At 43.6% G+C, this 24,482-nt stretch overlaps 1 protein-coding gene across 2 annotated transcripts in view; it reads left to right on the top strand.

Moving 5' to 3' along the window:
• The window catches only part of LOC126335554 (brain-specific angiogenesis inhibitor 1-associated protein 2-like), a 521,250-nt gene that overhangs the window by 479,543 nt on the left and 17,225 nt on the right, over positions 1 to 24,482 (top strand). For both annotated transcript variants that reach the window (XM_049998957.1, XM_049998956.1), the window contains exon 12: positions 6,221 to 6,504. In XM_049998957.1, the coding sequence (XP_049854914.1) occupies positions 6,221 to 6,504 (284 nt within the window). The remainder of the gene's footprint in view (positions 1 to 6,220; positions 6,505 to 24,482) is intronic.

Below are 24,482 nucleotides of genomic sequence, written 5' to 3'. Positions count from 1 at the left end.
AACATACCCCAAAATCTGTTTTTCAGCTCGGCTACAAGAGAGAGAGCGAGAGCGAGAGAGAGAGAGAGAGAGAGAGAGAGAGAGAGAGAGAGAGAGAGAGAGAGAGAGGGAAGGAGCAAATCTGTGATGTTTCGGTATAAACTACAAGTAAATAACATCAAATATCTTTATATTTAGAGAAAAAATTCATTCTCGTATCCACAGACTACTAAATATAGGACAGCTATTCACTTGATTCAGATAGTACTGTATATGAAAATGTATTTATAGTTAGTTCAATACGTCGGTTCCCTGGATGCATCCTTCGTGAAATGATTTCTGTGCTGCTACATTTTATCCGACTGTCAAACGCTAATACGTAAATATGGCACTTTATACTGGAATGGGTATCCGTTATTACGTGGGACACAGACCTGTTTCGCGCCTAAAGCACTTTGGCCCGCGTCAGGGTGCAGGTGTGTGAACCAGGCGTCGTTATCAGACCAGCGCCATCTCCCGCCGCTGTTTCTCGCGTAAATGTGCCGTTATTTGGGCGGCGGTCTGATAAATACCCTCGTTTAGCGCGGCTGAACACGGCTCTGGCTGTCTTCGCGTAATTAGCGCCCGCCCGCTATCGGTTCAGCCACGGAGCTCTCATTAGGGCCGCAAAACCAGACCGCCGCCGCGCGCTGCGCTCTTCACCAGCTGATTGGCTCATTTCACCGCCCGAGTGATGAACATCTTCAGCGGCCCATCACAGAGTTTTGAAACGTTCACACAAAACGATGTCGATTAATTTATCGTGTTCGGAAAACACGGGGGAAAGGAAGAACCGCTTGCAGCACACAGGAACACACATTCTCGAGAACCTACCTTCTAAATAATTAAAACCAATTCTTAAATTTTACATCGTGATGTTCTACTTTTAAATTCTACTTCATGCCACAATTGCTGCTTTTGAATATAGCGTAGCTGTTCCTTTCGTATGCTGCTATTATCACCTGCACCAGCCATTTCACAGCCGCTGCAGAACAAAACAAATCATTCAACGATGCGCATGCATGTCCCCCTACATATTTCCTAATGCCATCTAATCACATAGAATTACGTCGTCTCGGTCACCTGTAACAAGTTTATAACTACGCGCTCCCCTGTTGTGCTGTCCTTTCGGTACAGATTTTGTAGTTGATTTTAAACTAATTTCTCGGGGAGCTGTAGACTTGAAAATTTAAACATAGCTCAGAACTGGATGACAAAGGAATAGTGTGGTGGTAACCCACCACCTTCAATAGAGAAATAGTGTGGGGGGGTGGGGGGGATGAAAACGGGGTGACAAGCATAACGCAGAGCACCGCCTGTCCAATTAGAGTTCCTGCACGATGGCTGTGCTTAGCAGGTTGCATTACATTCAGCCCTTACAGGGGCAATTTGCGTAAGGTACCTGACACAGAAACAGTCTGCGACAGCTCATTCGATTTATACGAGCACCTCCGTAACGTCTGAAGCAGTTTCTACCAAAGTGAGCACATACATCTACTGCAGCCTAGAAAAAGTCAGTGTAACAGTAAGACCGACATATCACCTCTACAGCTTAGGGTTGGAATGAAAAGGTGTAGGCCTAAAACGAAACATTAACTCAGGGACGCCTGGAGCAGTTTCAACCAAATTTGGTATATGTAAGGGGCGATAAAAAGCTTTCCCTTCGAGGGTTGTACAGTCCGGGACCGGTATGGCAATTACGGAGAATGGCCGTGAGCATTGAGGTAATAATCCCAGCGACGAACCAGATTGAAGATTTGCAATGTCCTGCTATGTCCTGCTGCGTTAAGAAGTCCGTAAATGCTTGCTGCACAGCCTCGTCCGACAGGAATCACCAGATCTTAAAGACCTTTTTTTAAGACACTGAAGGCGTGATAATCGCGTGGGGAGAGGTAAGGACTAAAGGGCGTGTGATCCTGTGTATTCCATTTCAATTTAAGTAACTTCTGCTTTATGCCATTTTCGATATGGGGAAGAGCGTTATCATGAATCAGCAGGACCCGTTCTTGCAATTTCGATTCTTACCGCTGGTTTTCCACAGACATGCTGCCCGTACACATTCTTCATTGTCGTAGATTTACCGGTGTTTGTCCTGCGGCGGCGAAGAAAACAATAACAGCACGTTTGTCCTGTTTGGACACATTTGGTAATAACGTCGCCACAGTTCACGGTTCCTCAATTTCGGCGCCCATGTCGGAAAAGAAGGAGTTCCATAGTAACCCTTGCCATATACCCGCATCGGAATCGCGCTGCGTTGCATATACGCTCAGAAATCCCCTACAACGGAAACTTTTTGATCGCCCGTTATACATGATTATTTTACTACGTTTTTATTAACTCTCTATCTTGTGTGTCTGTCTGTTCTGTACAAATTTACAATTGATTTTAAACTAACTTCTCGGTGAGCTACTGACTTGAAATTTTCAACACTGCTCAGAACTGCAGAAACTGGACTAATCCTGAAATTTACGGCATTTCTGTGTTGGAATCTCATCAGGTGTTAGAACGCGATTGAAAAATTTCACTTTTACAAGGTAAAAATACTGAAAATAATTATTTAAATAAAAATAAAATTTTAATACAACACCTTTTCCATAAAGGCATAAAACAGTTTCAGCTATCTCCATATACATTCCTGACTCCATGCAGACAGTTTTGAATATTTGTGACGAGAAAAGGGGGCACATGCAGTACGTAATTGTTGCATGAATAGTTCACCTCGCAACTATTATCTGTCCCTAGCGCCCCACGTTTTTCGTTATCAAACACATAATTATTTTCATATCTATTGAAAACTCACGATACCAATTTTCAGATCTGTATGGGGTTAGAATAACCATTTTATACCTTTCTGTCCTATTTAACAAATGCATTGTAATAAAATTTATTTTTACTTACGTAACTATAATTCCCATGAGTCCAACAAATAACTTCCGTAGCTTTCTATCTTTTTACATGTTTGGCCTCTCTACATGTTCCGTCATCCTCAACTACAATCACAATTAAGTGCTACACTCCAGCTTTATATATTTTCCATTGGTTTATTTTCATATCTGTTATAATAATTTCTATCATTTGTCCCTCGCCAGCAAGCTTTCACATTTTATTAATTTCCATATTAAAAATCTGCACCTCACAACTTTATGTCGTAAGTGACATCACTAATTCCGTTACTGATGTACTGAAATTTTAGTTTTCATCTTCCTCAAAATTTCTGTATGGTGGTAGAGTAACTGCCATTTTCGTTTACCATTTTAGTTTGCTGTGTAGAAAATTTAATTGGATCAAAATTGTTTTAACTTGGCCCTCGTATTACTAGTTCCGACACTGTCCTCTTCAGGTAGCCATTCAGAGGAGATTACCAATAAAGAAAGGTACATGACAACTAACACGCAGCTGCTGGATAACATAAATGCAGTTGTAACGTAGGATAAAGTTCACGCAGTGCTGAAAACTATTTGGTGTGCAAAGGGCACTACCAGTAATTTTTGTCTTCTGATCTTTTCACTCTTGTATCATAGGCGAGCACTGCTACATAACGGATAATCAATGTTGTATTTAAATACAATTTGAAAAAGGCGCTGAACTATATACAAGAGAGAGTAAGGGGGGGGGGGGGGGGGTTGAGAGAGAGAAGTATAAAAAATTATTTTGGTGATACGGACAAATGATGAATAGTTCTTGAAATTACATTACGTGTTACTTATGTTACTTACAAGTGAACCTACCTAAGGGATACACTTCGATTTTTATCAGAATTGAATATGTTATACTGTAGAGCAAAATAAGAGACACTAATGTTTTGTATGTGTCCATACGCCCATTAAGGGGGTAGAACATGAGAACTGGCACTAAAGCGGACACATATCGCGCCTGTGTACAACGATGTAAAGATATTTCTATCTTATTTCTGAAAAATGCGTCTTTCGAATACCATTTTAACGTATATGACTGAATTTAGTATTAACAATTCTATACTTTTCGCTACTTGTCGAATGTCGAAATGAAAAACAAAATATTAGGGGGAAGAGGTTTCGAAAAATACTTTTACGACAAATCTGGGTGCACCTTTGCAACGTAAATTAAAGACCATGCAATTCTTGTTTTATATCTGTTACCTTTTCAACGACATTCATTGAGATAAATTAAACTCAGTTTTTATTCAGGGTGATGTTTCACCCAGTTGTCAGCCGTATGGACACTGGTAAGAAAGTGTATCTCTCTTACTTTGCTCTACACTACGACATATTCAAAGCTGGTCAAAATCGAAGTGTATCCCTTGGATAGGTTTATTTGTCAGACTGAAAGGAACAACTAGATTGTATATGGCAGTCAATCAGCGACTGTTGTATAATGCAAAATTTTGAAAAACACATCCCTCAGTCGCGAACACAATTAATTTGTAACCTAGGTTTCGGTCTCACAAGGGACACCTTCTTCGGACAAAATTAGAACTAAATGTTACAGCATAACGTACCAAAAAAATACGAAAGCTGCGGTCTTACCTGACAGCGTCAGACAGTCAGAATTACAATAAAATGCAACAGGGGTGCAAGCCACTAGAGGCTGCAATGTGTCCTCTGCTACAGTCAACACAAAACTGAAACATCATATGAGTTGTGCGCCACGGAAACCTCAAGACAATACCGCCATCTAGGTGGTTAATTGGTAAAAAACCTATTTTGTAAGCTTCTCTAGTAACTGCACAGAGGGAAATAAACAAACACCTGAACGGTGTACATGAAGTGATTACAATAGCGAGATACTGCATGATATAAAATACAACTAATGAATGACTGGCTGTAGTACAAAAATTCCAGACTAAATGCATCAAGAAGACATATACGAAATAATCCGTTAAGTGACATTACCTCTTGCTATAATAGATACGTTATAAAAACCAAAAACGTTTTTTTTTTTAATTTGCGTATTTGAGCCGAAAAAACTAGAAAGAAAAGGTATCTCTCAATCTGCAAGAAGTAGTTGGTACATCAAAGTGTTAGATCTCGTCGGAGGAGCTGGAAATTTTTAAGCATTTACTTTCGAATGACGGATTTTTTCTCAACGAGCATGTGCAGTTGCGCGGAAGAAGTTATTTCAATGGTATAAAGCCGCTCCTTGACCAGATCTAACACTTTAATGTACCAACTAATTCTTGTAGATTCAGAGATACTTTTTCTTTCTACTTTTTACGGCACATGTACGTAAATTTAAAAAAAATACTGTTTTGGTTTTTATAACGCATCTATTATAGCTAGCAGTAATATCATTTAATAGATTATTTCGTATGTGTCTTCTTTATGCATTTATTCTGGAATTTTGGTACTACAGCCAGTCATTTATTAGTTGTACATCATGCAGTATCCCGCTATTGTAAACACTTCATGTACACGTTTCAGGTATTTGTTTATTTCGCTCTCTGCAGTTACGAGAGATGCCTACAAAATACCTTGTTTTACCAATTAGCAACCTAGGTGGCGATATTGTCTTGAAGTTGCCGTGGCACACAACTCATATGATGTTTCAGTTTTGTGTTGACTCTAGCAGAGGACACATGGCAGCCCCTAGTGGCTTGCACCTCTGTTGCATTTTATTGTAATTCTGACTGTCTGACGCTGTCAGGTATCACCGCAGCTTTCGTATTTTTTGGGTACGTTATGCTGTGACATTTATATTTAGTTTTGTGCGAAAAAGGAGTCCCTTGTGACACGGTAACCTAGGTTAGAAATTAATTGAAGTCGTAAATAGTTGAGTTAACCCGAGATACACTAGACCAAACACTAACCAAACAGCTACTCATACTACAATAGAAATAGTGTTACTTACTAATCATATTTGTAGCAGATGAACAGGCTACTATAAGAATAGAAGCTCCGAAGAAATTTTCAGCTTTGGTTTTGTATTGTTTGTGTGAAGAAAATTTTGTAATGTACTGTGTAATACAATCCCCAGTATTGTCGATAGGACTCGTTTTGCTCTTTGCGAAGTGAAACGCTTCCTGCTACAAAGTCCGAGTAGCTGCCGGAACGTAGAGCGCTGATCAGAGCCTCAGACACTAATATCCATCGTGCGCTGGAGGCAATGCATGGCTCATACCTGAAGCACCTTGTACCATCAGAAATTCCAGAGAAACGAGACTTAACGACCCTTTGCAAGGGCCCTGGAGAGGAGAAAGGCGAGTCTTAATTCTTCCCGCCCGCAGGGTACCCGCGGCGCCGTGGCGACGGCCATCTCGCGCGCGCTGCAGCAGCAGGCGGCGGGCGGCGCCGCCCCCGTGCCCGGGGGCAGGCCCGTGGTGGGCCCGCCGCCCCCGCTGGTGCCCGCCCCCGTGCCGCGCCGCCTGCCCCCGGCCGCCGCCTCCACGGCCGCCGCCGCCGCCGCCCTCAAGGCCGCCGGCGCCAGCCTGCACAGCAGCAACGACAGCGGCTTCAGCAACGAGCCGCCCCCGCTGCCGGAGGCCGACTACTCGGACGACGACAGCTCCAGGTGCGCCGCCGCCCCACCGCCGCCGCCGCCGCCGCCTCCAAAGCCACACTGCCTCGCGCCCTAACGCTCCGTACTGCTTATCTCTGCTTTTCTTACACGTACGGTAGAACAAATGCGAAAGGCTTCGACTGCTGTTGCCGCTTATATCCTTTCAACCTTCCTCTGCTCGCTGTAGCCAGGCGTTTCTTTTCGGATCCATTCACACCATTTATTTTACTCGTTGCATCTTCTGGTCGTACACCACTCACCATTATATCCTTGTCAACGGCGTCGAGCAGTCTTTGTTAAGCACTTACAGAAGTCGCTTATCGCTATTGTTCAGCTTAGACTTACTGGTTATCACATTCGAAGGTGCTTCTCTGAAATCTTAACTATACCTGCGAATCCAGTTTTCTCCCATTTTCTCTGTAATGGAGCGAACTGGGTGTTACGAAAGTGCCTCACATTCTTATCCGGGGAGGCCAAGGAATTTCCCGCAAGTTTCCTGGCTGGAGTCTATTTAAATAAAAATGCTACTGCGTGGAAAGTAATAACGATCTACTCGCGGCAACATAATCTGAACTTCAAAAGTACAAAAACAATCAGAAACCGGTGCAAGCCCAGCTCAAGTGAAAGACAAGTCCAGCAAATTTGCATTGCTGTTTAGACGTCCAAGGAAGAATTAATTTAATCGAATACGACCTACAATGTAATCCTTATAGATTTCCTTTTGCGTATTTTATATAACTTCCAGAGCAACCTGCACATGATTACTTCTGTCGGTGCTTATATGAACCACCTGGAATCTCCGTTTTGCATTCCTTCAATCGGTCATGTACACACTGACTGGATGATAACTCAAGGAAGAGAAGCTGATGGGCAGTCCAAGTCTGCTCGTTGGCGACCCGCTGGACAGTTTTAAGATTAGGTTTGGATGCGAAATTTTGGTACCATTCTGTTTTCGCTTCACTTTTTTTTGTAAAAATTAGAAAAATGTCATATAATCACATGCACGGAAACATAAAAATCGTTGAATTACAGATGAATTTGTCCTATCATAATCATCTGTGTGTTGAAACTACACGAGGTACCATGTGGATACCACCCAATCTTACACATTCTGTAATTCACGTCCTCTAAAATCGCACACCTGTTTCCATTAAAGTTGATCACATGCACGGGACATATACTCCTGTAACGTTCGGAAGTTGACGGTATGTATGGAATATTCCTACATTTTTAAATGTCTACATTACTCGAAATGTAACGGATTATCGTCAGGTGAACTGGAGGGCAATATTTCTGATCATCGACCAATACCTTAGTTTGGGTAAAGTACCACCGTAAGGAATGGGAAAACAGGGTGATCCTCTTCGTACATCAAGCATATCCGCCGACTTGACACAACAGCTCAAGTATTTTGCTACACTTTGTTGATAATCAGCACTTGTCAACATAACCGTCAACATAGCCCGCAATAAATAAATATACATCGTTTATGGCTGTCAGGGGAATGTTATGCCCTTCTTAGAGCAAAACAGTGACAAGTTAAATAACGATGATAGTTGTAGATTGCGATCACACAGTCTACTCTTCAAAGTGGACCACAAAAGATTAGTAATATTGAGATTTGGTGACTGCGGCTGCCAGGGGAAACACAAAAAAACAGTCCTGCGCAACGCGACCTGCATGAACCGAGATCCTGTCAGAGCACAGCATTATCATAGTGGAACATTGTATCTTAAGGTGGACTTGATCGGAATCATGCGTCATTGCAGAGTAACAGTGTAGCCTGTGGATTACCACGATATGGTTGCCCTTGCCATGACCGAACCAACGATAAGTTTCACTCGGTACATAAACGCGATGAGAAGTTGGAAATGGTGTGTGACAAGGTTCAGTCGAACCAGTGACTTTCTTCCATTGCTCCATAGCTCAGAGTTTGAGCTTCGGCACCACGTTTTCCTGTAACGGACCTTTCCTTCAGCAATGACTACTTTTCAAAATCGTGCTAGTCCTATAATTCTCTGTTTATGGATCCCTGATCGTGTTGCTTTGCTGTTGAGATTACTTTTTCTCCATAATACTTTTCAGTGATCGTCTGCCACACACACTTGACTGCGTTGTGGATTAACGGATTATGTTTTTCCGCTTTCCCTAGACCTGATGTAAACCTTGGTTACGGTGACTCGAGTAACAACAAAACAACCCACCTACTTTGGTTAGGGAAGCACGCATCATGTAAGCAACAACAATTAGTCTACATTCGAACACATTTATCTCTAACATACCCACTCATAACCAAACAGATCACTCTTTTGACCACGACTGACTCTTGCAACGTATAGAACTTCGCACAGGTGCCGTTTGCGCTCAAGTACAACACCGCAGCCTGTAGGTGCTGGTGGAATCAGCACCTTGTGTTCAAACAGGCATTTCTTGGTGTGTTTCCATGTTTCTGTTCAACCTCTGTTCGTCATCCTGAGAGCACCTCTTATTTCACTTCTTGTAGCTCATGCTTCGTGTTGTGACATTGTCTACTAGATGAGTTTAAACACCGGCATGAGTTCTGTAAAAGGCGAGACACCGTAGAGCTGTTTAATGTGCTGCGAGTGTTCAATTGAACGGGAATGCCATATGCCTAAACACTCCACTCCCATGCCCGCTGTCACACTTCCCCCTCCACACGGATGCAAAACGAGTAGCGTGACCTCCACAGTAGTTCATTACTCACCTGTTGCTTCCCAGCGCATCTAGCTAGCGCTACCTGCAGTAGAAGGAATGTTGCGAGGAACGAGCCGCCAACGTGCTGGACTATGTGCAGGCCGGCGGGCAACGTGTTCGCGGGCGTGAAGCTGCGCAAGACGGTGACCAACGACCGGTCGGCGCCGCTCATCACGTAGGCTGCGGGCGCGCGTTGCTGGAGCCGTGGTCGTGGCCGTGAACGCGCCCGTGGCCGCGGCCGTGTTGTGGTGTGGGTTCCTGGTGTTGGTAACTAACACGGCTGGGCGCCAGTCCAGCCGATGGTGAAGGTGCTACTCTGGTGGCGGGTGCCAGCTCGCTTCCTCTCCTAAGACGTGCTTGTTTGTACATAACACTGTATAACTGTAACATAACAGAAACTCTCTGTAAATAAATGTTAACACAAATTTACTAACACTGTATTCTTCCAAATTACTACCCCTGTGCCGCTATGGCCATCACACCCAGGTGTCTTTTCTTATCCTCTCCTCAGGTGTTTGTTATTTTTATTTGTTTATTTATTTAAGCCGATGCCATTAGGGCCATCAGGAGCTTCCTTACATCGAACCAGGGTTTTACACATTACTTCGTAATTACCTAAGAAGTAAGAATTTTAATACGGCAAATAGTGTTAAAATGAATTTAGTGTCTGTGGTGACAATGTGAGTAAATATTACTTATTGTGAACTAATAATGTTACTACTGGCTCTACCGCTACGAGGGTAATCCCAAAAGTAAGGTTTCCTATTTTTTATAGCGACATAGACCTTTTTATTTCTTCAATGGTTTACATCAGTTCACAGCTTGAACATTTAGCTATTTTTCGACACAGTCACAATTTCTGTCATTGCATTTTTGTAGACGCTGTGGCAGTTTGTATGCCCGCACCATACCAGCTCGCCGCCGTGCTGTTCAGAAAGTTATGAACCTCTTCTTTCACCTCGTCGTCGGAGCTGAATCGCTTTCCGGCCAAATCTTCTTTTAACCTAGGGGACAGGTGATAGTCACTGTGCCCCCGGTCAGGACTGTAGGGTGGGTGGGTGATTATGTTCCACTAAAACTGTTGCAGGAGAGCAACGGTTTGCCGAGTGATGTGTGGACGAGCGTTGCCATGGAGAATGTGTACGCTCTTGCTCAACATTCCTCTTCTCCGGTTCTGAATTGCCTGTCTGAGTTTTTCCAGAGTCTCACAGTACCTATCAGCGTTAATTATGGCCCCAGCGATTCAGCTCCGACGACGAGAAGAGTTTCATAAGTTTCTGAACAACATGGCGGCTAGCTGGTATGACATGGGCATACAAAAACTGCCACAGCGTCTACAAAAATGCATCGACAGAATCGGTGATTATGTCGAAAAATAGCTAAATGTTCAAGCTGTGAACTGATGTAAACCATTGTAGAAATGAACAGGTCTAAAAAAATAGGACACCTTGCTTTTGGGATTTAATGCTGCTGCTGCCACTACTTACGGTAATAGTAGTAATAATTTTTGTGGTCACATGAAACCACTTTCGTCCAGACATAACTGTGGGTTCTTCGATTGCTTGGGGAGAAGGCTCATGAGACTGAACAAATGAAATATTAGTTCACTTTATTACACAAAGGAATAAAGGATTTATTTAGCTTGGACACAGTTCCTTACTTCACCATTGCTTGGTCATTTGCAACTGTCACTGACTATGAAAGCATCATCTGATGCACAGGTTAACAAACCGTTCTCTTGCAGTTCAAAATGCAACATTTCTCAAAGTACATTTCATCAGAAACTTTGACTATTAGTCGTACATTATGACGTTGACTGCTTCAGTTGAGGTACAAGTTGGGCTGAGCTCTTGCCTGCTGGACACTATACTGACCGCAGCATTAGGGAGCTGCTACACTGAGGGGCAGACGTCTTCTGGAGTGCCTCCCATTGGTTGTTGCCGATATCAGATGCCCTTCGTTAATGTCTGTGCTACTTCTACATCTACATCTACATGACTACTCTGCAATTCACATTTAAGTGCTTGGCAGAGGGTTCATCGAACCACAATCATACTATCTCTCTACTATTCCACTCCCGAACAGCGAGCGGGAAAAACGAACACCTAAACCTTTCTGTTAGAGCTCTGATTTCTCTTATTTTATTTTGATGGTCATTCCTACCTATGTAGGTTGGGCTCAACAAAATATTTTCGCATTCGGAAGAGAATGTTGGTGACTGAATTTTCGTAAAAAGCTCTCGCCGCGACGAAAAACGTCTATGCTGTAATGACTTCCACCCCAACTCGTGTATCACATCTGCCACACTCTCTCCCCTATAACGCGATAATACAAAACGAGCTGCCCTTCTTTGCACCCTCTCGATGTCCTCCGTCAATCCCACCTGGTAAGGATCCCACACCGCGCAGCAATATTCTAACAGAGGACGAACGAGTGTAGTGTAAGCTGTCTCTTTAGTGGACTTGTTGCATCTTCTAAGTGTCCTGCCAATGAAACGCAACCTTTGGCTCGCCTTCCCGACAATATTATCTATGTGGTCCTTCCAACTGAAGTTGTTCGTAATTTTAACACCCAGGTACTTAGTTGAATTGACAGCCTTGAGAATTGTACTATTTATCGAGTAATCGAATTCCAACGGATTTCTTTTGGAACTCATGTGGATCATCTCACACTTTTTGTTATTTAGCGTCAACTGCCACCTGACACACCATACAGCAATCTTTTCTAAATCGCTTTGCAACTGATACTGGTCTTCGGATGACCTTACTAGACGGTAAATTACAGCATCATCTGCGAACAACCTAAGAGAACTGCTCAGATTGTCACCCAGGTCATTTATATAGATCAGGAACAGTAGAGGTCCCAGGACGCTTCCCTGGGGAACACCTGATATCACTTCAGTTTTACTCGATGATTTGCCGTCTATTACTACGAACTGCGACCTTCCTGACAGGAAATCACGAATCCAGTCGCACAACTGAGACGATACCCCATAGCTCCGCAGCTTGATTAGAAGTCGCTTGTGAGGAACGGTGTCAAAAGCTTTCCGGAAATCTAGAAATATGGAATCAACTTGAGATCCCCTGTCGATAGCGGCCATTACTTCGTGCGAATAAAGAGCTAGCTGCGTTGCACAAGAGCGATGTTTTCTGAAGCCATGCTGATTACGTGTCAATAGATCGTTCCCTTCGAGGTGATTCATAATGTTTGAATACAGTATATGCTCCAAAACCCTACTGCAAACCGACGTCAATGATATAGGTCTGTAGTTAAATGGATTTCTCCTACTACCCTTCTTGAACACTGGTGCGACCTGCGCAATTTTCCAATCTGTAGGTACAGATCTATCGGTGAGCGAGCGGTTGTATATGAGTGCTAAGTAGGGAGCTATAGCATCAGCGTAATCTGAAAGGAACCTAATCGGTATACAATCTGGACCTGAAGACTTGCCCGTATCAAGCGATTTGAGTTGCTTCGCAACCCCTAAGGTATCTACTTCTAAGAAACTCATGCTAGCAGATGTTCGTGTTTCAAATTCTGGAATATTCCATTCGTCTTCCCTGGTGAAGGAATTTCGGAAAACTGCTTTCAATAACTCCGCTTTAGCGGCACAGTCGTCGATAACAGTACCATCGGCACTGCGCAGCGAAGGTATTGACTGCGTCTTGCCGCTTGTGTACTTTACATACGACCAGAATTTCTTCGGATTTTCTACCAAATTTCGAGACAATGTTTCGTTGTGGAACCTATTAAAGGCATCTCGCATCGAAGTACGTGCCAAATTTCGCGCGTCTGTAAATTTTAGCCCATCATCAGGATTTCGCGTTCTTCTGAACTTCGCATGCTTTTTCCGTTGCCTCTGCAACAGCGTTCGGACCTTTTTTGTGTACCACGGGGGATCCGTTCCATCTCTTACCAATTTATGAGGTATGAATATCTCAATTGCTGTTGCTACTATATCTTTGAATTTGAGCCACATCTCGTCTACTTTCGCATAGTCAGTTCGGAAGGAATGGAAATTGTCTTTTAGGAAGGCTTCTAGTGGCACTTTATCCGCTTTTTTAAATAAAATTATTTTGCGTTTGTTTCTGATGGATTTGGAAGAAATGGTATTGAGCCTAGCTACAATGACCTTGTGATCACTAATCCCTGTATCAGTCATGATGCTCTCTATCAGCTCTGGATTGTTTGTGGCCAAGAGGTCAAGTGTGTTTTCGCAACCATTTACAATTCGCGTGGGTTCGTGGACTAACTGCTCTAAATAATTTTCGGAGAATGCATTTAGGACAATCTCGGAAGACGTTTTCTGCCTACCACCGGTTTTGAACAAGTATTTTTGCCAACATACCGAGGGTAGGTTGAAGTCCCCACCAATTATAACCGTATGAGTGGGGTATTTATTTGTTACGAGACTCAAACTTTCTCTGAACTGTTCCGCAACTGTATCATCGGAGTCTGGGGGTCGGTAGAAGGAGCCAATTATTAACTTAATTCGGCTGTTAAGTATAACCTCCACCCACACCAATTCGCACGGAGTATCTACTTCGACTTCACTACAAGATAAACCACTACTGACAGACACAAACACTCCACCACCAATTCTGCCTAATCTATCTTTCCTGAACACCGTCTGAGACTTCGTAAAAATTTCTGCAGAACTTATTTCAGGCTTTAGCCAGCTTTCTGTACCTATAACGATATCAGCTTCTGTGCTTTCTATTAGCGCTTGAAGCTCAGGGACTTTTCCAGCGCAACTACAACAATTTACAACTATAATTCCGACTGTTCCTTGATCCAAGCACGTCCTGTAATTGCCAAGCACCCTTTGACATTGCAGCCCATCCCGCACTTTCCCGAGGCCTTCTAACCTAAAAAACCGCCCAGTCCATGCCACACAGCCTCCGCTACCCGTGTAGCCGCCAGCTGAGTGTAGTGAACTCCTGACCTATTCAGCGGAACCCGAAACCCCACCACCCTATGGCGCAAGTTTGACTTTGGTGTGGCACCGCTATCTCAGGACGGTACCACAATAATAACAATGACGATAGTAAAACGTACAATAACGAAAGTAATGATAGTCGCAGATACAATAAAAATCTATAGGTGTAAAAAATAAATTTCTTTTATAGCCAGTTCTAGGGAAAGTAGATTTAAGGAGATTTCACAGGTGCAGCGCGGAGTGGCCGCACGGTTTGAGGCGCCATGTCACGGACTGCGCTGCCCCTCCCCCCGGGGCTTCAAGTCCTCCCTCGGGCATGGATGTGAATGTCGTTCTTAGAATAAGTTAGTTTAAGTAATTGTAAGTAGTGTGTAAATCTGGTGACCGATTACCTCAGCAGTTCGGTCCCTTAGGAATTCACACACATTTGAACACAATTTTAGATTTCACCAGCTAAAAAAACTGAGAAATGAGGGAGATCTTGTTGCAAAGGAGGAGGTACAGGCATAACGAGTGCGTGCAACAACAGAAGTAATAATTATCGTTGCTTTAATCGATATGTCGTTAACTGTCTTCTGAAGCTCGAGATATTATTCAGGTCCCCAGCATAATGATGGAGGTTATCCGTTATCCAGAGACGGATTCCTGCTACTGAGAAGGACTTCGAAAAAGCGACTGAACGACGGCGGAGAACCGAAAGAATTTTGCTCTGACGGGTGTTCCTGTCTAGTTGTCTAGACAAGAGCGTTATGGTCTAGGAGAGATACGAGGGACAGCGTACATTTATAAGAGACTAGAGAATATCCATAATAGCAACGAACACAGCCAATCATAAACACTTCCAGGCGCCATGAGCTTTCCTAAGAATGATCTTGCAGGATAACATTTCTGTAATCAAGAATTCGAAGTATAATTGTCTGTACATGTTTCTTTTCCAGGTCAAGAGGGGAGAGCTTCTCACATTTTTGAAAGGCATGGAAAGATGCTGATGCCTTCTCAGACATTGCTACTAAGTGCTCAGTCCAATTTAAATTTTCATGTACTATTGCTTCTAGACCCTTTGCTGAGTGATAGAAGTTGTTATTTATCCCATTTGGAGATAAATATGGTAGGGATTCCCGATATTTCAGGCTGATGGTGGGTTGAGCTTTAACTCTGTATCTCGCTCCCATTTTGATAGTGCGCACAAATCGGTAGCTGCCTTCTGGTTTATTCGATTCGCGCTTAGATACAACTAGTGGTTATTAGCACACACCTGGTATTTACAGTAGGACAAAACTGATGACACATCAATGAAATACACTGAAGAACCAAAAAAACTTGTAAACCTCCCTAACATCGTATAGGACCCACGTAAGCACGCAGAAGGGCCACAAAACATGGACTCGATTAATGCCTGAAGTAGTGCTGGAGGGAACTGAAATCATGAATCCTGCAGGGCTGTTCATAAATCCGTAAGAGTACGACGGGGTAGAGACATCTTCTGAACAGCACATTGCAGTGCATCCCAGATATGCTCAATATTGTTAATGTCTGGAGCGTTTGTAGCCATCGGAAGTATTTAAACTCAGAAGGGTGTTCTTGGAGCCTCTGTGTAGCAGTTCTCGACGTGTGGGGAGTCGCATTATCATACTGGAATAGCCCAATCCCGTTGGAATTCACAGTGGACATGAATGGATGCAGGTGATCAGACAGGATGCTTACGAACGTGTCACCTGTCTAAGTCTTTTCTAGTCGTATCAAGAATCCTATATCACTGCTACTAAAAGCACCACACACCATTATAGAAGGCCCACCAGTTGAACAGTCCCCTGCTGACTTGCAGCGTCCATGGATTCATGAGGTTGTCTCCATATCCGTACACGTCCATCCGCTCGATACAATTTGAATCGAGGCTCCGCCGACTAGGCAACAGGTTACCAGTCATCAACAGTCCTATGTCGGTGTTGACGTGCCCATGCGAGGCGGTTACCAAGGGTAAACGAGTGGGCCTTCAGCTCCGGAAGCCCATATCGATGATGATTCGTGGAATAGTTGGCCCCCCGATACTTGTTGATGGCCCAGCTCTGAAGTCTGCAGCAATTTTCGGAAGGGTGCACGTCTGTCACGTTGAAAGATTCTCCTCAGTTGTTGTTGGTCCTGTTCTTGCAGGATCTTTTTGCGGCCGCTGCGATGTCGAAGATGATGTTTTATCGGATTCCTGATATTCAAGGTACACTCGTGAGATGGTCGTACGGGAAGTCCCCATTTAATCGCTACCTCGGAGATGCTGTGTCCCATCCCTCGTGCTTCAACTATAAGACTGTTCCACCTCACTTAAATTTTCATAACCTGCCATTGTAACAACACTAACCGGCCTAACAACTACGCCAGGCACTTGTTGACTTATGTAGGCGTTGCCCACCGCAGCACCGTATTATGACTGTTTACGTAACTCTGTTTTGAATACGCATGCCTATAACAGTTTCTTTGGCGCTTCAGTGCACAGTAAAAAGAGTACAGGACGTTATAACGAATCCTAGGGGGCGCCTGATACTACCAGCGTTCGGACTAGCTGGGCATGACGGATTGCTGGCGGTATTTAAGGTATGAGCGAAACCATTGCCCTGTACTTGGTGAGAAATTTAGGCTGCTAAGCTGGGAAGTAAAACATCGAAGCCATCAGTGTCAAAGGCTTTGTTGAGTGTGTAAGAGAGACATTACACTCGCCTATTGTGCGTACATGGCAAGCTTCAGGTCATCTGTTACCTTTATTAAGACAGATGATGTACTGCGAGCCCGCATCTCGTGGTCGTGCGGTAGCGTTCTCGCTTCCCAAGCCCGGGTTCCCGTGTTCGATTCCCGGCGGGTCAGGGATTTCCTCTGCCTCGTGATGGCTGGGTGTTGTGTGATGTCCTTAGGTTAGTTAGGTTTAAGTAGTTCTAGGGGACTGATGACCATAGATGTTAAGTCCCGTAGTGCTCAGATCCATTTGAACCATTTGATATACTGCGATGTTTATGGAAAAAAGAGACAATACCTGTCGTTATTCCTTCTGCGAACTCCTTTTGTTGCAAACCTCACCCAAACCGTAATATAAATATACACACTATGTTTGCTCTGGGATGTACAGCGGTAAGAGCACGCACTCAATAGGGTGAGACCAAAATTTACCCAATAAACTGCAGATGTTGTTCAGGCAATTATCTGGATATCTTGGTAAAAGATAATCGAGGTGTCCGGTGGCGTTTTACAGAGCAATAGCCCTTCGTTAGATTATTATGTCCGTGTATATTTGTATCTGAAACTATGTGCACATAATTGGAAATATTGATGGGATGCAGAATGTGGCTTGTTTATAAATAATAAATGAAACTTTCTCTGAACAACAGTAATGCCCACTTCACTCTTCGTCCACAAGCCTGCATTCCGTACTGCTAGATTGTGTCTCGCGTTTGTTTTTCCAACAGTGTTAGGTATAACGTGGTAGTGCTACACAGGATTGTGGCTAGATTTCTTGATGAAAAGGTGGCCGATATGCATCTCGTGCATGTTTTCACTGAATGTAATAGATTCACTGTACATTTTACTGATTGTATATTACTGGCTTCGTCACTTTTATGACGCTACTTTCACAGAAACATATGTAACTGCGATTAAAAAAGGGAATAAATCTTGATTAACGAACACCAGCCACAACGCGACCATGAACTGGTTCCATTCAAAACTAATCACGAACAAGTTAAGACATGTATCCCACTAGAAGGTGAGGCGATCAGTTACTGTTCGTAGACAGCGGTCGGCCTCACTGCTGGATTTCCTCGTCGGACTGTAACCGACGCCCAAGCACGTATTTCTTTGCGTCTCCAGAGATATGAAAATTGTACGGTGAAAGGCCCGGGCTATACGGAGTGTATTGCAGTCTTTTCCAGCCAAATGGCTGAATCACAGCCTACGTCCGATTCGCAGTGTGGGTGCTGCTACTATTGCGATACAGGACGAGTCCTCAAAATACTTCCGATTAGGAAAGTGGAATGTGTTCCACGACTGTGATATAACTTTCAACATGCTGAAGAGCTTCAATCGATCGCCGTTACCGTTGTAGCTGTATTAGAGCAGCTCCAGATTTGGGCTAGTAAGTAGTCATTATTAATGCAGTATTTCGGAGTTGCTATTTATGCCCTAGTACGTCTGCACCTGTTGTTATGTCCCCTGTCACAGTTCATTAAAGAGCTTCGACAAGAGCCAGACCAACAAATGGTTCAAATAGCTCTGAGCACTATGGGACTTAACATCTAAGGTCAACAGTCCCCTAGAGCTTAGAACTACTTAACCCTAATTCACCTAAGGACATCACACACATCTATGCCCGAGGCAGGATTCGAACCTGCGACCGAAACAGCGGTGCGGTTCCGGGCTGAAGCGCCTAGAACCGCTCGGCCACAGCGGCCTGCCCAGAACAACAGGTGTTGACGTACTAGGCCTTGTATAACAAGTCCGATATACTGCACTGATAATGACTAGTTACTTGCCGAAATACGAAACTGCTCTTATAAAGTTAGAATGAAAAAGACGACAGGTTACTGCTCTGTACCATTTTGAAACAGGATGATTCCACTCGATAGCATTCCGACAGCCAGAGGCAAAACGGAAAAGCCAACAGTGTAAACATCCTAAAGCTCCTCCAACAAAGAAATCCAAAGTGGTTCACTAAAGTTCCGTTGGCAGGGGCCCCTTGCTTGTTGAGTTCCTCGAGCATGGAAGACACTTTGTAGAAAATGCGACGGGCCATAAATTCAGAACGGGCAACAATGGTGTGGGTTGGAAGAGTTCTGTTGCATGATAACGCCTGCCCCCACACTCCCGGTTGGACGAAGGCTGCACTTCAACGATTTCGTTGGCAAACACTGTAACGTCCTCCGTAGAGTACGTATATTTCAACGTGTGATTATCACACCTCTCGCCACCTGTAGAAAGACATACACGGTGACGGTTATTGAAATATGACGGTCGTTCACAAAGTAAGTTCCGGTCTATTTCTATCCACGGCAGCGCTACAATCGCAGTTCTGAACATGCGCGCCAGTTACTCAGACTCGAGGAGAGGGCATGTCCGCCATTTTCAGATCGCTGCTTCCGTCGTGTGCTTTGTAGTGCTCCTTTATAATGTTAGCCGTAATTGAAAATACCGCCGCGTGTGAAATCAGATCTGTGATTCGTTTTCTAAATGCAAAGAAAGTTAAACCAAAGGGAAATCACAGGCAAATCTGCGAGGTTTACAGACAAAATGCTATGACTGATTCAATGGTTAGAAGATGGGTCAGACTGTTCAATGAAGGACGTGATCGAGTGCACGATGAAAAACGAAGTGGACGTCTGTCTGTGATTAGTGGTGAACTGGTTCACACAATTGAAGAGAAGATTAAGCACAACCATAATTTTGCACTTAGTGCTCTTGCTGTGGAGGTTCCGCAAATCTCACGATCAGTAATTCATGAAATTGTTACTGAATAACTGAAATTTCGGAAACTTTGCTCACGTTGGGTACCCAAAATTGTTCTGAACAACGCAAAAAACAACGGATGGGCAGTGCACTTCGGTTTCTGACACGCTATAATGAAGAACGCGACGGTTGTCTTTCTCGGATAGTCATGGGGGTGTAACGAGGGTGTCGTACGACACCCCTGAAACATAACGGCAATCAATGGAATGGAGGCACACTTCATCCCGAACGACGGTTATGCCTAAGCAAATTATGACACTTCGAAAAGTCATGTGCACCGTTTTTTGTCACAAAAAAGGCATTTTGCTGATTGTCTTACGACGAGGCCAAACAATCCATGCACATGGTTACTGCGAGATCATTAAGAAAATTGTGCCGCGCAATACGGAAGAAGCGCCGAGGATTACTGTCAAAAGGTGTTTTCATCCACGATAATGCCCGCCCTCACACGGCGATTGTAACCAAACACTCTTAGGTATTTCACTGGGACGCGTTTGATCATCCTCCATGCAACGTGGACCTCGCTCCAAGTGACTTTCATCTCTTCTAACACCTAAGATCTGTCCTTGGTGGTCAACACTTCAATGATGATGACGAGCTGAAGAAAAAAACGTTACCACATGGTTCAATACGTAGGAGCCAACCTTCTATGAAGAAGGCATACAAAAACTTGTGCCACGCTGTGACAAGTACCTACAAAAAAGTTGTTTAAAAGTTGTACATTTTTGTACAATAAATATATTTTCTGTATCTGTACACGTTTGTTTTATATAAGCAAACGGAACTTACTTTGTGGACATAGCTCGTATAAGAAAAAATAACGTAAATTGGTTACCAACTACTGCGTGGACATATTTTAGTCAACATGTAAACGTCACTACAGATATTCCGATATAGCTTATGGCATGTCCGATATGCGTGGCATCATTGGCGATTATGTGGCGCAGGCGAAATGCTGCATGATCCGCTGAAATGACGGAAAATCGACAGCACCGATGACCTCCTGAATGGCTGATGTCAACTCAGCATTGGTTTCTGGGTTGTTGATGTACACCTTGCCTTTAATACAGCCTCACAAAAAGGAATCGCATCTCTTCAAAAGACGGCCATGCCTTTGGCCTCAGGATGCCCCAGAGCCAGAGTGCGGTCCACAAGTGTTCTTCTATGATATCAGACACTCCTAGGCTTTGATGGCGTCGAGCTCGGTCTTGTATGAACCTCGTCTTGTCGAAATCAGGGTCTCTTTGAGTAACGGGAATGAAGACCTTCAGTCATTGCTTCGCAGTCACCGTGGCATGAAGGAATATCGCACCGATTATTCCGTGACCGGACATTTCACACCACATAGTCACAAGTGCAGGGTAAAGAGACTTCCCGATCGCGAAATGCGGATTCCCACTCCCCAAATGCACCAATTTTGCTTATTGACGAACCCATCTAAATGAAAGTGGGCATCCTCGCTAAACCAAACCATACATGCGCACACTAATTCCCATTATGCCCCAGGGCGAACCGTGCAGTTTGGACGACCTGACGCAAACCGCTGAGACGTTTCGACGATTTTAAATCATACATTTCAATAACTGTCACCCTGTACATGGACGTTGGTTTCAGCCGGATGAGGAAGTGCAGGAGTGCCCGCGGTTGTGGATCCGTTAGCGGCAGACCGCGTTCCACGAAGCAGGAATTGATCGTCTCGCCCCCAGTGGGATATATGCGTTAGTGCGCGTGGTGATTACTTTTCAATGGAACCATGCCATGGTCCCGTTGTGGCGGGTGTTAGGTTTACATTTGACAGCTCCTCCTAGTACTCTGTAATAATTGCGAGTCCCATACATCAAAATATAACATTTCCAAGAACAATCTGAGAAATTATGTCGGTGGAGGTCAGGTTCACACAGTAAACAATATTCGCAAGACGTAAATATGCCAATAATTTCCATCGTTCGTTTTTGACGATCCTTCAGTCAATAACTGTATCTTCGTACTACGATGTTACGAAAAATAAGCAAAAAAAAAATCACAGCAGCAGATGCTATAGAGTCATTTAAATAACTGGCGCGTATGTATATGGAAGACTGTACCACGGTTTGTCTGTCACATTATCAGCCACCACAATAACTATCTTTGAATTAATAACTGCCGGCCGCGGTAGTCTAGCGGTTCTAGGCGCTCAGTCGGGAACCGCGCGACTTCTACGGTCGCAGGTTCGAATCCTGCCTCGGGTATGGATGTGTCTGATGTCCTTAGGTTTGTTAGGTTTAAGTAGTTCTAAGTTCTAGGGGACTGATGACCACAGGTGTTAAGTCCCATAGTGCTCAGAGCCATTTGAACCAATTAATAACTGTGCTCGATAGTAATTATAAGAGTATTTTGTGTAAGATGTGACCGCTACACCCGTAGTCTCTGATTCTCTTCGAGGGTTAGGACCATATCATTCATTGCACTATGAGCCACTCGATGTCAGCGTGTTCAATCAGTGGACTGGTGACCACCTTTAACCATAATAATAATAATAGTAATGATAGTAATAATAATAAAAACTGAGCGATGTTGTCATCGATGGAACTCGAGAGATGTTGTGCAACGTCCACATATGAAAGAAAACTACGAAGAAAGAAATAGCAAGAAAGGACAAGAAAAAATGTTAGCATTGTTACATCTACACCACAAGTTCCTAGTTTTGATTCCCAGTTGGTCGTTCTGCGAAAGTAATTGTGTGTGTGCGTGTGTGTGTGTGTGTGTGTGTGTGTATGTGTGTGTCGCCTCATCTTCATTAGACGGTCGACTCGCCAAAGCGGCGTCAAATAAAAACTCTTGCAACTGGCTGCCGAACACACCCAAGATTGTGTCTCCCGAGCAATAAAGTCTACGATTTCATTTATTCCACTTTTTAGTAGATTGAAAAGCCCATCGAAACGTCGACATCTTCCACGTGAACAATGGATAATCAACGTACGAAAGGTACCTACAATGAATTTCTTGGCATTTTGAATGCAAGTTACTGCACCCACTTTGATGTCAAGTGCAGATTTGTTTTCGAGGAGCCGACTGTGATGCCGCAGTGATAAGACAGTGGGATCACACTCTAGAGGACGTTGCTTCATATCTACTTCGACAGCAAATATATTTGGATTTCCGTGGTTTTCCAAGGTTTCTTAAGGTAAATGCTATGGTGGATCTCTTGATAAGCAGTTTTTTTGTCTTTAGTGACTTTGTCTTTGACTGAGCGTAAAATCTTTATCGCCTTTTTATTTTCTTCTTAGTAAAATACTATACATAAGCGCGAAAGTAAGCTGCTTAATTACTGTTGTGGTCCACAAACAGCTTTGATATTAACAACACGAGGGATAGGTGAAATACCAAAGGAAATGATATCATAATTTGATGCAACCTCCACTTCAGTTTCGCGGAAGATAGAGCACTATCCCCACTGAACAACAGTGGAAGAAGACATCGACCACAACTTGTTTTAAGATAACATTGTGACATTCACTAGATATAATCTTGTAGAGCCATACGAAATTCAGTCTATGATGGACCAAGGGCAACTGCACTCCGATCCTGCAGCGAATTACGTAGAATGTTGAAGATGTAACTGCAGATATTTTTAATGGTGACAGCGGACGGTCTACTCACCAACATTACAGCAGTACTTACTTCAATTGCAGACTAATAATAATAGCCATTAAGAGTAGTCTGTTTTTAGATTGGTAGATACGACTTAGTAAATGTAACAAGAGCAACCCATTAACGCTTATTTTCCCCTGTGCGGGGAGTCAGCTGTTGAAGTGTGAAGGCTTGTCTATTACGACAGGCGTAGTCTCCTTAGTGGAGCAGTTACAACCGTGCAGAGAACATCAAGGAGTAAATTATGTGTCGCGGGTACATATTAATGTAGCAATGGTCATATCTCCACTCATACCCCTAACACCCTGTATAACAAATTATTGTGATGTATAGAAAAGAAATGGAAACCATAGAGTCTGTGTATTTTTGTGGTAACAGAAATACAAAGTCCATGGTAAGGTCGTTCTTATATTTTCGTCGTCTGAATTCCAGTAGTTACTGAGAGTGCGAGAAATCACTGTGGACCATATGACACTGCTGGTTGTTTAGTAGGTGTGTTCTCTGACATTAATGGGTATCTCATACAAGTCGGTACAGTTATGAATTACACGACGTTCCGTATAACCATTAACTAAAAATACACTCTGACATTATACTGTCCTAACAGCTTTGCGGTTCTTTTCAGTGGAGCTCATAAGCGGATACTTTTTATATAGTGCTGTGACTCATGGATGGGTATGTAACCTCGAATGGCTCACAATCCGCTGCACCTCCTTTGCTTTCTAATTCTCAAAGAACATTTCTAGAAGAGCAGTTTTGGAAGGTAAGAAACTAACTAAATTATGTCTTGCAAGCCAGTCTGTATGCATGTGGAAGATTGCGTTTAGCATGTGTGTGTAGTCAACGGAGAGAGAGTTTTCCTACTTCACTGTCAGGATCTAAAACGTGCGGCACGTCAGAACTTTCTACAGTCTTCATCTACTCCCTGGAGTGCTCCTCGTTAAATACATGTTATTAGCGTTACAGGCGATCAAAGGAAGCAAAAATATAGGCCTCACGCTTTCACGTGACGCGATAAGAAACATCCGTTACTGCTCTCGTCGCCTGTTAGCGAGTGAAACTGTCTACTCACGGCCACTAATGAACCGTGCGTTAGTTTTCGCCACAGAATAATCCGCGAACAGAGTAAGTTAATGTACATATTACCTACAGCCATCAGTAACGGGCGTTAGGATCATTCAACTTGTTCCGCTTGTCTTATTGTATTGTGGATGGCGCGGATTTG

Source organism: Schistocerca gregaria, chromosome 2 (assembly GCF_023897955.1).
Source record: "Schistocerca gregaria isolate iqSchGreg1 chromosome 2, iqSchGreg1.2, whole genome shotgun sequence".
Lineage (NCBI taxonomy): Eukaryota > Metazoa > Arthropoda > Insecta > Orthoptera > Acrididae > Schistocerca > Schistocerca gregaria.
This window is presented reverse-complemented; position numbering and strand designations above follow the sequence as displayed.